Here is a 14,018-nt window from a genome sequence, read left to right as displayed (position 1 = left end):
ACATTATATGGTAAAAAAAAAAAGAAGAAGAAGAAGATAGCAGGAGGGGAAGAATGAAGGGGGGGAAATCGGAGGGGGAGATGAACCATGAGAGACTATGGACTCTGTGAAACAAACTGAGGGTTCTAGAGGGGAGGGAGGTGGGGGGATGGGTTAGCCTGGTGATGGGTATTAAAGAGGACATGTACTGAATGGAGCACTGGGTGTTATATGCAAACAATGAATCATGGAACACTACAACAAAAACTAATGACGTAATGTATGGTGATTAACATAACATAATAATAAAAAAAAAGAAGAAGGAATATCCAAATAAACCACAGATTTATTGAAAAAAAAATCAAGTATGGATTTTAAAACAATAGGTCAAATATAATTTTAAATGACTTTTATAAGTTTAAAACAAAATGGTATAATATTTAGCTTATGTTACATTTAAAGAGTAAGGTTCCCATACACATTTTAAATTAAGTAAAAATATTTAAAATTTCTTTCATGGCCTGTTGCTGTTACTAAAGATATTTTGAGCAGACTGATGATTACTATCTCTCTGAAAGACTTACACTCAACAAAATTTCATGTGTCTTTTCTGTAAGACGTTTCATAACCCTTTTTCCATGGAGTACCTCCCAAGGAACTAGTGTCCCAAGGACCATACTTTAGGAAATTCTTGCTGACAGTCAAATGGTCAAAATGTTCTGAATGAGCCAGTTAATATAAAACATGCTTGGACACTGTTCCTTCATTTGAAGATGTAATTTCTGGGTATAGAACAAAGTGCTCTTTGAAACTTTGAGTTTTATTTTCTTTTTCTCATCTTTACCTAAGATCTTTGCTAGAAAAGAACAGCATTTTCTCATTTTGTCTGCAAGATGGCATTGTTTACCAGTAGTCTTTAGAAGGCAGCAAGTGCGCGCGCGCGCGCGCGCGAGCGAGAGAGAGAGAGTGTATGTGTGTGCCCCTGCTCATGTGTGTGTCCTCTGTTGGCCCACCTGTGTATTTTCAGATTGGCAGAGAATTCAAGGTTGTCCTAAATACAGTTGATCTCAAATGTGAGGTTTCATATCCTCTTTTCTGTGCATATATTGTTTTCCTTAGTGGGTAAAGGCAGATATATCCTTAAGTTCCCTCTAATGACCTATTATAATTCTCTGTATACTATGCGATGCAGTCTTATATTAATGAAAGTTATAGAATCTCCATTCAGTACCAAGCCCTTCTGGGTTTTTCAGACTATGAGGCCTCTTGGAATAGCTCTTTCCCTAAGTTTATTACTGTGCTGAAAATTCTAATGTCTTCAAGTATCCATTTTTAATGTCCCAGAATCTGATGAATGAATCTGTTTGCTAATTACATATCCTTTATGATTTTATAACATTCCGTCATGAACCTTCTCAGTCTTTGGGAAGGTACATAAAAAGCATATATTTAATGCATAAAAAGTATATATTTAAACAGACCTCTGTTCATTCTCTTGATGTTTTAGTTGAGATTTTCTGGACAATCCAAAATTTCATTCAGTCTTTTGAAAGCTTTAATGACCAGAACTGAAAAAAGTACTCAAAGGAATCCTTTTATATAAAAACAAAGTTAGTTTCTAATTTTTTTCCAATTTCAAACATAAATTATAATCCACAGGGAGAATGGGCTATTTTCAGATACCCTGGCTCTTCTGTATATTACTATCTTCTGTGCATTAATATTATATTATTTTTACATATAACATATATTACAATTTATGTATTAACATATATATTTTATATATTTAAATTATGTATAATTTATTATAACTTATACACATTATACATAAATTATATATAATTATGTGGGACCCTGTCTATGAACAAAGAAAACTATTTGATTCACAATTTAAAAGTCAATGTCATTTTTAAAATTTTTGTCTTTGTTTCCTGATGAGTTTTTAGTGACGTCTATGGTAGCAAAACTGCTAAGAAACATACTGATAGAGAATAAAAAAAAAAAATCTGATGATGACTGGAAGGAGTGAAATTTTAGTCAAAGAAACTTGTTATGCAGCTACTGCAACTTATTCACATGGGACCAAATAATTGTTCAAGAGTGATTATGGTAGAAATACAAATGAAAGAACAAATATAAGAGCCATTTCCTTTTACATGACAGATCTGTAATTACATGACATAGAATTTTCCTTCAAGGCACTTACCGCTATTTGTAATTATATACTTAAATCTGTATATATTTGTATAACATCTGTCTTCCCCCAAGAATGTAAATACCACGAGAGATGGAGCTTACTTGCCTCATTCATAATTTTGTACTCAGTCTGCGCATGGTGCTTGGCCTATAGTTAGCATTCAGTATAAAAACTTTAAATGAATGGCACAAGACTCATTAAGTGTAATAGGTAAAGAAGAGGAATCAAATGGAATTCTGGCTCTTTGAACAAATGGCTGATTCTAAGTATGAGACAAAGAAAGTGATAAATGTGCCTGGGTCATTTTGCTGTAAAAGTGCTGATAGGGACATGCCAAAACAACGTGGAGAGATTCCCTCTGGTTACAGTGGAGAGTACACTTCTTTACAAAGGAATACAGTAACTAAATGTAGAAAGAATAATAGATAAGAAAAATCATTTTCAACTATCAATGTAGTAGTATAATACAGTAAGGATCATTGGTGGACACCAAAACCACTGAGTAAGAGTTGAGGAACAGGATAGTCACACAATCATAAAGTCTCATCCCATGGATTTTCTATTACATACAAAAGGAAAAACATGAACCTCTAGCGTGTAGAAGTCCAGTGGACACTACTGTAAACAAAGAATCAAACGAAATAGAACCAATAATGGGACAAAGTGACATGTGCTTCTTGCTCCATCACACTGGAAAAGACTTACTGATTTAGTATTCTCATCAAAAATATTTAATCTGTATCTGATCATGAGGAACATTTCAGACAAATCCTAAACTGTAGAACATTCTACCTTCTACAGCATAATTGACCCCCCAACATCTCAAAAGATTTAATGTTCTAAAAGACCAAAACAAACAAAAAAGCAGAGGAATTATTTTAGGCTAAATGAAACTAAAGAGACATGACAACTAAATGAACTGGAGAAAAAAAAAAATACCCAGCTATAATGAACATTACTGGGACAACTGGAGAGATTTTAATATGGGTTATGCATTAACACGATAATATTATATTAATGGTAAATTGCTTGAGCTGAATTTCCTGAGTGAGGAATGGTATTATACTATAGAGGAGAATACCCATGTTCTTAGGAAATACTTGAAGAATTTAGACATGACAGTCATGATGCCTACAAATTATTTTCAAAATTTCAGGGCAAAAAATAGAAAGATAAAGCAAAATATTAATAATTAATGAATCTAGGTGAAGGGTATATGATTGTTCAGTGTTCTCTTGACTTTTCTGTCGGTTCTTAATTTTTTAAATAAAACTTCAGGGGCGCCTGGGTGGCTCAGTCGTTAGGTGTCTGCCTTCGGCTCAGGTCATGATCCTAGGGTCCTGGGATTAAGCCCCACGTCGGGCTCCCTGCTCCGCGGGAAGCCTGCTTCTCCCTCTCCCACTGCCCCTGCTTGTGTTCCCTCTCTTGCTGTGTCTCTCTCTGTCAAATAAATAAATTTAAAATAAATAAATAAATAAATAAATAAATAAAACTTCAGGAAAGATTTTTAAACAGCAATGCCTTTAAAATAAAAAAAAATCTGAATTTATACATCTGAGAAAACATTTATGAAGGAATTTAGTAGGGAGAAACAATTCTGAAGGAAAGATGAGTTCATCTTGAGACATCTTGAGTTTAAGAAGAGAACCAGGTAGGAATGCACAATAGACCCACTTACCCTACTATGGGCCAGGTACTGTGCTCAGTCCTGGGTATACAGTGATCAAAACAAACAACAACAACAACAACAAAATCAGAGAAGGTCACTGTCCTCATCAATTTTCATGGTGATGGGGAAAACAGATAGTACACAGGTAATCTAATAAATAACAAGCTGATATTTACAGATTATTAAAAATATAGCATATAAAAAAAAACACAAGCACTCCTTTAGTGAGGAGGTCAAAGTGGAAAGAAATATGTGTTTATAAGTAATTTTTTAAATTAGATTTTTTTGAACTATGGAATTCAAAGACTTTTAAAAAGTTTCACCATTTGAAAACTTAATATATATTCTAAACTAGTTTAATTTTCAAACACTTGCTGCTTAACAATGCTTTATTCTTCTGCAAATGAAAATTGGTAGGTATGGTTCTGTTTAACACAAAGGAACTATAGCATTAATGAGCTTTGGGACCATACTAGTTTTACATGACAAGCTTGTAATTACATGGTATGCTATTTTTCTTCAAGGCACTTACCACAGTTTTAATTGTATATTTATTTGTATGTATTTCTTAGCTTCTCTAGAACTGAGTGTCCTCTTCTATAAAATGAGCTTATTGAACTAAATCTGATTTCCCTTGTGGTTCCAAAAGACTGTATTCTGATGAGAATATGTGCAGAGGAAATAATATCAGAATAGCAATTTCTCTCGTAAGAAGAGCCTGCTTCCTTTCTTACCTGGTGACAATCTGAAATACAATTGTGAGAGCCAGACCGGTAATGGAGAGCGCACATCCAATGCTGGATAATATGCTTAGTGATTCAGGATATTTATAGTTCTTTTTGAAACTCTAGAAAATAAGTTAAGACTTATATTTTTAAATAACCATTCCTGAAATGTCTATGAAAGTCAACATCATAAAAAGTTACATTGATCAAAATAACCAGATAATTGCCAAATATCTTTTTATAAAACTGTTGATAAGTTTTAAAAGGAAATACATGAACCCCTTATCTCGAAGCAATTTATATGAAGTAGTGTTGAGAACGGTTATCTAACTGTCAGTTAGGGAAAACATATATACTTTTCCTCAATGTCTAAAATCAAAGTTGTTTGGACTAGATCTAAATCGGCTAGTTATTTCATTTACCCTTTACATTATTTTTATGTGTAATTATAATCCGAGAGGAAATCTGCATATCTAAGCCAATGCACTAAAGGTAAAGTTGCAGACATATTTTTTGGACATGGAAAGATGTTCATATGATCCTGTAAATATTTTTTTTTAAAGATTTTATTTATTTATTTGACAGAGAGAGACACAGCGAGAGAGGGAACACAAGCAGGGGGAGTGGGAGAGGGAGAAGCAGGCTTCCCGCGGAGCAGGGAGCCCGATGCAGGGCTTGATCCCAGGACCTTGGGATCATGACCTGAGCCGAAGGCAGAGGCTTAACCACTGAGCCACCCAGGCACCCTGATCCTGTAAATATTTTTAAAAGGAGATCTCACTTTTGTCTAATATATCTCTATCTATGCCAGTATTTTAGTATATATTCATAGATAAGTATATTCCGTGTGAGTACGTACTCTTAGAAACTTGGAGAGGTAATAATGGTGGCCACTGAGTAGGATATATATAATTTTTTGCCTGTCTTTATTTTAATAATTTAAAAAATTAAAAAGTAATATTTATATAACATGAAAGTAATATAGAAGCATAAAAAAACCCATAGATTTCTCTTACCTACCAGCTACCCCACATCATACCACCCTACCTCTTGAAATCCTATCTCTTCTCCAGAGGTGACCTTTTTTTAATGTACCTACAAATATTACCTATGTCTCTTCTACAAATATATAGCAGTTTGTTAACATATTTTAATTTGAATTGCTATTTTAATTAAAGATGTCATAAATATTTTTCCATATTAGTGTATTTCTGTTTAATAAATAAACTTCCATACCTTATGCAATAAGTATGTATTGCTTTTATAGGAAGAAAACAAAAATAAAATAAATTTCATTTTAAAAACAAAGATTTCACATTAGTTCCTGTGTATGTACAGTATACTGAGTAAATACCAAAGAATCATAGACTATACATAGATCGTCAGACCTTAGAAATCATCTATTCGCTTAGAGTTTGTCTGCTCCTACTTTACGTACAATCCTAATCACTCTTCTAAAAACTTTGGCAACCCAAAACTAATTGCAAATGTGAGTGGTAGGCATTGAGGCAGACTCAGACATTAATGAGAAGAAATAGCCAAAAGTTTGACCTCAGGAAAGAAGAAAAATAACTATGACAATGTAGTCTGTATCATTTAATATATATAGCAACCCAAGCTTTACACAGCTAGTGAATGATACTAATGATCTTAAAGATATCAAAAAAGTTAAAATTTTATCTTTACTATTTTCTAATTAAGAAAGCAGAACTCTGGGGGCGCCTGGGTGGCTCAGTCTGTTAAGCATCTGCCTTCCGCTCAGGTCATGATCCCAGGGTCCTGGGATCGAGCCCCACATCAGGCTCCGCACTCAGTAGGGAGTCTGCTTCTTCTCCCTCTGCCCTGCCCCCTCCTCATGCTCACTCTCTCTCTCAAATAAATAAACAAATTTTTTTAAAAAGTAGGTCTCTCTGTAATATGTTAGAAAAGAATCAAAATCAATTAAAATAAGAAAGGATTTAATCATTAAAATAAGAAAACTATAACCTCACACTTGTCAGAACGGCTAAAATTAACAACACAGGAAATAACAGATGTTGGCGACAATGAGAAGAAAGGGGAACCCTCTTACATTGTTGGTGGGAATGCAAACTGGAGCAATCACTCTGTAAAACAGTATGGAGTTTCCTCAAAAAGTTAAAAATACAACTACCCTACCATCCAGCAATTACACTACTAGGTATTTACCCCAAAGGATACAAATATACTGATTCAAAGGGGTATACAAACTGATGTTTATAACAGCATTATCAACAATAGCCAAATTATGGAAAGAGCCCAAATGTCCATCCACTGATGAATGGATAAAGAATAAGTGGTATATATATATATACACATATATATATATATATATATATATATATATATATATTAAATGGAATATTACTCAGCCATCAAAAAGAATAAAATTTTGCCATGTGCCACGATGTGGATAGAGCTAGAGTGTATTATGCTAAGAAAAATAAGTCAGTCAGAAAAAGACAAATACCATATGATTTCACTCATACATGGATTTAAGAAACAAAACAGATGAAAATAGGGGAAGGAAAAAAATGAGAGGGAGAAAAACCATAGGAGACTCTTAAATACAGGAAACAAACTGAGGGTTGCTGGAGGGGAGGCGGATGGGGGAATGGGCTAAACGGATGATGGGCATTAAGGAGGGCACTAGTTGTGATGAGCACTGGGTGTTATATATAAGTGATGAATCACTAAATTCTACTCCTGAAACCAATATGACACTATATGTTAACTAACTAGAATATATACACAAACTTGAAACAACCAAAAAAAATTGTACTGGAAGTTAAATCCAATGCATTAAAGTAAGAAAAGGAAATAAATGAAAGAAAGAGAAAGAAAGATAGGAAAGAAAGAAAGAAAGAAAAAGAAGAAGAAAAGAAAGAAAGAAAGAAAAGAAAGAAAGAAAGAAAGAAAGAAAGAAAGAAAGAAAGAAAGAAGAAAGAAAGAAAGAAAGAAAGAAAGAAAGAAAGAAAGAAAGAAAGAAAGAAAGAAAGAAAGAAAGAAATGAAGGAAGGAAGGGAGAGAGAGAGAAAATTATAGTTATTTCAAAAAAATTTTTTATAAAACATGCTTCTATATTGGGGCACCTGGGTGGCTCAGTTGGTTAAGCATTCAACTTTTGATTTTGGCTCAGGTCATGATCTCAGGGTTGTGAGATCAAGCCCTGTGTCATGCTCCACACTGGGCGTGGAACGTGCTCCTGCTTCAGATTCTCTCTCTCCCTCCCCTTCTGCCCCTCCCTAACCCCTCTCAAAACAACAACAACAACAACAAAAATGAAACAAACAAACAAAACCAAGGTTCTATAATTTGATATTATATGTTGTACCAGTATGTTCTGATCTCCATTGGCTTCCCAAAGATGGCTACCTCACAGCTACTAGGGAATGAAAACATCTGCTTTTCTCAGGAAGATTCATAATATTAATAAGTGTAACATACTACATCCCTCCCCATTCTACTGCATATAAAAATGTTCCATCAAGCATAAAAACTAACACTTTCAGTTTTACAAGAATAGTAAGTTTCTGGAAATAGAATAAACAGGTCCCTCTCTTAAAAGAATCAGCCCAAGGACTTTCAGAGGTTCACTTATAGCTACACACCAGAGCTAAGTGTTATCAGTTATTTGTACAGGGTAACTTTGGAGTTAAAAGATATAAGGAGGGACACCCGGGTGGCTTAGTTGATTTTGGCTCAGGTCGTGATCTCAGGGTCGTGAGATCCACACTGGGTGTGGATCCTGCTTAAGATTCTCCCTCTCCCTCTCCCTTTGCCCTTCCCTCTCTAAAAAAAAAGATATAAGGAATACATAAAGGACCTATGGGACAAATTGGATGAATTCAAGAGCTTTTCCTCTTTTATCTTCTAGCATAAACTTAGCAACTTAGATTATTCCAATGGAAAAAGCTTTGGGTAACTGATTTAAACTGCCCATCCACAGGTAAGTGTGTATTGAACCCGTCCCCAGCACACGCCATACAGCTTTACCTCTGTCTATGACAACTTCAAGCTTCACAACATGTGAGTTAGTTGAATGGAGTCTGTCAGCTCCTCTTTTGCACACGGGCTCCCTTCTCATCATTAAATACGCGGTGCTGACCTCATCCACCCTGAGACCATACTGCGGAAAGCTCTTATTTACCTGCTTTTACCAGCACTTCTTTTTTTAGTCTTATCACTCCATTCCCTGTTTATCCATTTAATCTAGGTTGAATATCTATGCAAACTAAGCCCCGAAGTTATTTCCAATTAGCACATGCCAGAATTATGTATAAGGGAAATTCTTTTTTTTTTTTTAAGAAGGATTTATTTATTTATTTTAATTTTATTCATTTATTTAACAGAGAGAGACACAGCGAGAGAGGAAACACAAGCAGGGGGAGTGGGAGAGGGAGAAGCAGGCTTCCCGCTGAACAGGGAGCCCGATGCGGGGCTCGATCCCATGACCCTGGGATCATGACCCAAGCCAAAGGCAGACGCTTAACAACTGAGCCACCCAGGTGCCCCTATAAGGGAAATTCTTGTCTAGAAAGAGATGACTATGTACATCCTTACCATTAATACAGCAAAATTAGTAGTATGGTTGCAGCGGCAGTACAAGAAGTCATTCGTGCTCCCATTTTTGTCACACCCACGTGTGTCCCAATCCTTTGTTAATAGATTCCAATAGACACAGGCATAGGAATGGAGCTGGAATTCTTTTCGGTCATACTAGAAATTGAAAAGACAATTGCAACCAATTTTTTTAAAAATGCTGAATCAGGTAGAAAAAAACCGAATAGGATAAGATAAGCATATGAGAAATCAATTAAGTATGTACTAAGTACAACATCTTCATTATAGATTAGGGAGGGGGAAAAGGATATAAAATTCAAATTAGCTCATTTTGCATTTAGCTAGTCTGACAAAAAAAATGGGTGTGGGGAATGTTTCAATGAATATCTTCAAAGAATCTTGTAAAGAGTTTTACTGTTAAATCAATAATTGTATGCCTAAAATGAATATTACACTGTATGTTAACTAACTGGAATTTAAATAAAAACTTAAAAAATATAGAGTCTTCCTGTGGATTTCTTTTGCCCAACCAACCCAGCTTTTGTAATTGAAAGTGGCCTGAAAAAAAATTTTTTTTTTTTTTTTGGTTAGTGGAAAAACTCACCCTTGGCTTAAAGGCAATGTCAACAGAAGCTCCCTGACTGTTATTTTTATCAGTACTGCTTGAGATAACTTTTTGACTAAAATCTGATTTAGCTTTAAAATTTTTTGATTGGAAAAGCTTGTTGTTTTGATACACTACAAAGCCGCATGCCGTTGTGTTACCTATGAGACAAAAAAATAAATAAATAAATCAACAAATGAACCCTAGGGCAAACAAAAAACAAAGTACCGTGTCATTGTTCAACTGCATGACTGCTTAATATTTGAGTAAAGTACTGTAAAAATGGTTTGCTAGCTGAATCTTTACTTAATTGCAATATGTAATTAACATATATAACCTGTGCCTGGCCGTTCCACTCACATTAATTTTTTTCCTGAGGTTCAGATTCCTTACCTTCTAAAATGGTGACAAAAATTTCTGCCTAATCCACCTCAAGGAGGTATTGTAAGGATCTCATGTATAAAATAAACATCTTGCTTTCTAGGCAGTGAAACAGAGTGAACGTGGCATTCAGGTAGCCCAAGGCCATGTCGCTTCCTCCCCTCCCCCCGCCCCTGCTGATAAGACATCAGACAAGAAACAGCAACAAGTAAATGGTGAATATCGGGTTGACAGTGCCTAGGAAACTGCTCTATGAAACCTGTTTCCTGTTAAGAGGGACTGAGCAGAAACCAGTCTACTCAGTCACAGAGCCAGGAGTTCACGGTGTACATATCAGGGACTGTTTCAAGGGAGCCAGACACTTTCCATCATCTCTTGAACTACTGGTCTCTGCTACTTCACGATGATCATGGGTTTTTCCCGAGGCTGGAAGACTATTGTGACATATTTCTTCAGGACATTGGGAAAAAGTGGTCAGCTGTTCCTCAGAGATCCTAGGAAAGCATGGCCGCAGCAGAGGGTTTTTCGTGGAAGCCGGCCACAGCAGTTGTCAAACAGAACGACCTAAGGAATGTCCATAACACTTTATACAACTGTTGGCCGTATTTAAGACAGAAGCAACCAGAATAATTACAAGTTTGAACTGAATTAATTTTTTAAACTCTGCTTTTACCAGTGATATCAAGAAAACTAAAACAGTGGCAGTGAGATGAGCCTCTTCAGTGTGATTGGAGAGATAGGCAGACAATGCCCTGACAGCCCCTAAATGTCCTCCCCAGCCAGCCATGTTCTAGCCTCTACCTAGAAAGAAAGACATTGGCTTATGGAGCGTTTTCATGGCACATTAACCTTGCCGAATTGTTCCTTCTGGACACTAGATGACAAAGTGAACCCTAAAATTGCAGTAAGGCTTCTTTTCATTATTATTGTTTTGTTTTGTTTTTTAATAAAAGAATGACATGCTTGATGTAAAAGTCAAATCCAGGGGTGGCTGGGTGGCTCAGTTGGTTAAGCACCGGACTCTTGACTTTGGCTCAGGTCATGATCTCAGGGTTGTGAGACCGAACCCCATGTCAGGCTCCGTGCTCAGCAGAGTCTGCTTGACATTCTCTCTCTCGCTCTCCCTCTGCCTCTCCCCCTGCTCGTGTTTGTGCATGCACACGCACATATTCTCACTTTCAAATAAATAAATAAATCTTTTTAAAAATATAAATAAATAAATAATAAATAAATAAAAGTTAAAAAATGAAAGTCCCTTCTTACCCCTCTTCTCATTCCTACAGTATTTTGGTCATTTATTAGAAAATAATCACTTTCATCTAGATATTCAGATTCATTAGAAAAAATTCTATTTACTGTTATAATTTTTGTTAAATCTCCATATTTCTAGATATACCTTCTTGTTGTTTATTTATATTCTTTCACTCTCTCCTTTTTCTTAATCAAATTTGTTAGAATCTTGCCTATTTTATTAGTCTTTTCATGGAACTGATGTTTTATTTTGTTGATCAAATCTAACATTTGTTAACTTCTATTTTTATTAAGTTTCTCTATTACATTTATTAATTCCTTCTTTCTAGTTTCTTCAGATTTACTTTATTTTTATGATTCTTTAGTTGAATGCTCAGTTCATTTTTTAACAATTTCATTTATTTTCTAATAAATTTATTAAAGCACATACATTTTACTTTAAATAATTTAAATAACTTACTTTAAATAATTTACTTTAAACACTAAAAACATGCAGATGAAAATATAGGAGACTATCATTATGACTTTAACATAGGGAAGAATTCAAATAACTCTTTGTCCACATCCCATAGGCGTTGATATGTGGTATTCTCATTGCCATTAATTTCCAAGTACTTTGTAATGTACAGTTTAATTTCCTTTCTAACAACGTTTATTTTTAATTTCTAATTGGATAAAATTTTGGCTATTCTTTTATGGTACATTTCTAGTTTTATTGCATTGTGGTCAGGAACTATGTTTTATGTAACTTTTATTTTACAAAATGCATAAGCTTTGATACATGTCATGTATCATATGACCTCACTGATATGAGGAACTCTTAATCTTAGGAAACAAACTGAGGGTTGCTGGAGTGGTGGGGGTGGGAGCGATGGGGTGGCTGGGTGATAGACATTGGAGAGGATATGTGCTATGGTGAGTGCTGTGAATTGTGCAAGACTGTTGAATCACAGATCTGTACCTCTGAAACAAATAATGCAATGTATGTTAAGAAAAAAAAAAAAGAAGAAGAAGATAGCAGGAGGGGAAGAATGAAGCGGGGGAAATCGGAGGGGGAGAGGAACCATGAGAGACTATGGACTCTGAAAAACAAACTGAGGTTTCTAGAGGGGATGGGAGTGGGAGGATGGGTTAGCCTGGTGATGGGTATTAAAGAGGGCACATTCTGCTTGGAGCACTGGGTGTTATGCACAAACAATGAATCATGGAACACTACATCAAAAACTAATGATGTAATGTATGGTGATTAACATAACAATAAAAAATTTTTTAAAATGCATAAGCTTTTCTACATGGTCAGTAGAAAATGACCACGTCATGAGTAATAAATAAATGGTCAGTTTTTGAACCGCTTGATGGATATATGAAAAGAACTTTTGTTATCCCTTTTCTGCCTACAAACAAAACTACACATACACTCAAATGTATATAAATGTCAAGTTTATTAATTTTTTTTGTCTACTTGATCTTTAATTTCTGGGATAGTTGCACTAAAACCTTTCCTTAGAAGAATGGTTTGTCAATAATTTTTGCTTATATATGTCAATGATGTCCTTTTAGAAGAAAGAATTAAAACAGATAATTTGGGGGTTTGGCTTCTAAAAATCATATAAAATATGTCCCTTTCAGGGGTGCCTGGGTGGCTCAGTTGGTTAAGCATCTGCCTTCAGCTCAGGTCATGATCCCAGGGTCCTGGGATCGAGCTTGCATCAGGCTCTCTGCTCAGCGGGGAGCCTGCTTCTTCCTCTCCCACTCCCCCTTCTTGTGTTCCCTCTCTTGCTGTGTCTCTCTCTGTCAAATTAATAAAATCTTAAAAAAAAAAAAAGTCGCTTTCAGTCCAGCCTGAGTCTCTGTCTCTTAATAGTGTGTTTTAGCTTATTTGAAAAGAATGATAATTTATAAGGAATAAGAAGTTAGATCCTGGGGATGTCGGGGCGGCTCAGTCGTTAAGCATCTGCCTTCCGCTCAGGTCATGATCCCAGGGTCCTGGGGTCGAGCCCTGCATCGGGCTCCCTGCTCAGCGGGGAGCCTGCTTCTCCCTCTCCCACTCCCCCTGCTTGTGTTCAGTCTCATGCTGTGTCTCTCTGTGTCAAATAAATAAATAAAATCTTTAAAAAAAATAAAAATAAATAAAATAAAAAGTACCGATTATAGAGGAAAATACTGATACATTGGACTGCCCTAAAAATTAAAATTTGGGTATGACAAAAGATGTCAAAAGCCAAGCAAAAAAAGCTACAGACTGGAGGAAAGATATTTGCAACTTTATAACCCATAAAGAATTAGTGTCCAGAGTACATAAAGAACTTCTAATGACCAATAAGAAAAAGACAAACAATCCAGTACAGAAATGATCATAGTGTCTGAATAAGCAAGTCGCAGAGTAGAATATCAGAATGTCTAATAAATACATGAAAAGTTACACAAATAAAGGAAGAAAAAAAATCTAACGTATCATTGAATTTCCAAGCTGCAAAAGGAATATAACAATACTTGTAACATATTTATCAGATAAACAAAAGTTAATAAGCTTAATAATGTATTAATAAATCTCCCAAAAGGGATGTTTAGTTTAAAAAAAGCAAGTTCCATACACCATGATACCACTTAGGTAAATATTTAAAACTCGCA

At 35.3% G+C, this 14,018-nt stretch overlaps 1 protein-coding gene across 1 annotated transcript in view; it reads right to left on the bottom strand.

Moving 5' to 3' along the window:
- Positions 1-14,018, bottom strand: part of ADGRG7 (adhesion G protein-coupled receptor G7) — a 66,325-nt gene that overhangs the window by 20,736 nt on the left and 31,571 nt on the right. The window contains exons 9-11 of the mRNA XM_036109681.2: positions 9,756-9,916; positions 9,152-9,307; positions 4,580-4,692 (exon numbers count right to left, since the gene is read on the bottom strand). Of these exons, the coding sequence (XP_035965574.1) occupies positions 4,580-4,692; positions 9,152-9,307; positions 9,756-9,916 (430 nt within the window). The remainder of the gene's footprint in view (positions 1-4,579; positions 4,693-9,151; positions 9,308-9,755; positions 9,917-14,018) is intronic.

The sequence above is a fragment of the Halichoerus grypus genome, chromosome 1 (genome assembly GCF_964656455.1).
Source record: "Halichoerus grypus chromosome 1, mHalGry1.hap1.1, whole genome shotgun sequence".
NCBI lineage: Eukaryota > Metazoa > Chordata > Mammalia > Carnivora > Phocidae > Halichoerus > Halichoerus grypus.
The sequence above is the reverse complement of the archived record's forward strand: the minus strand, read 5'-3'. Positions and strand labels throughout refer to the sequence as shown.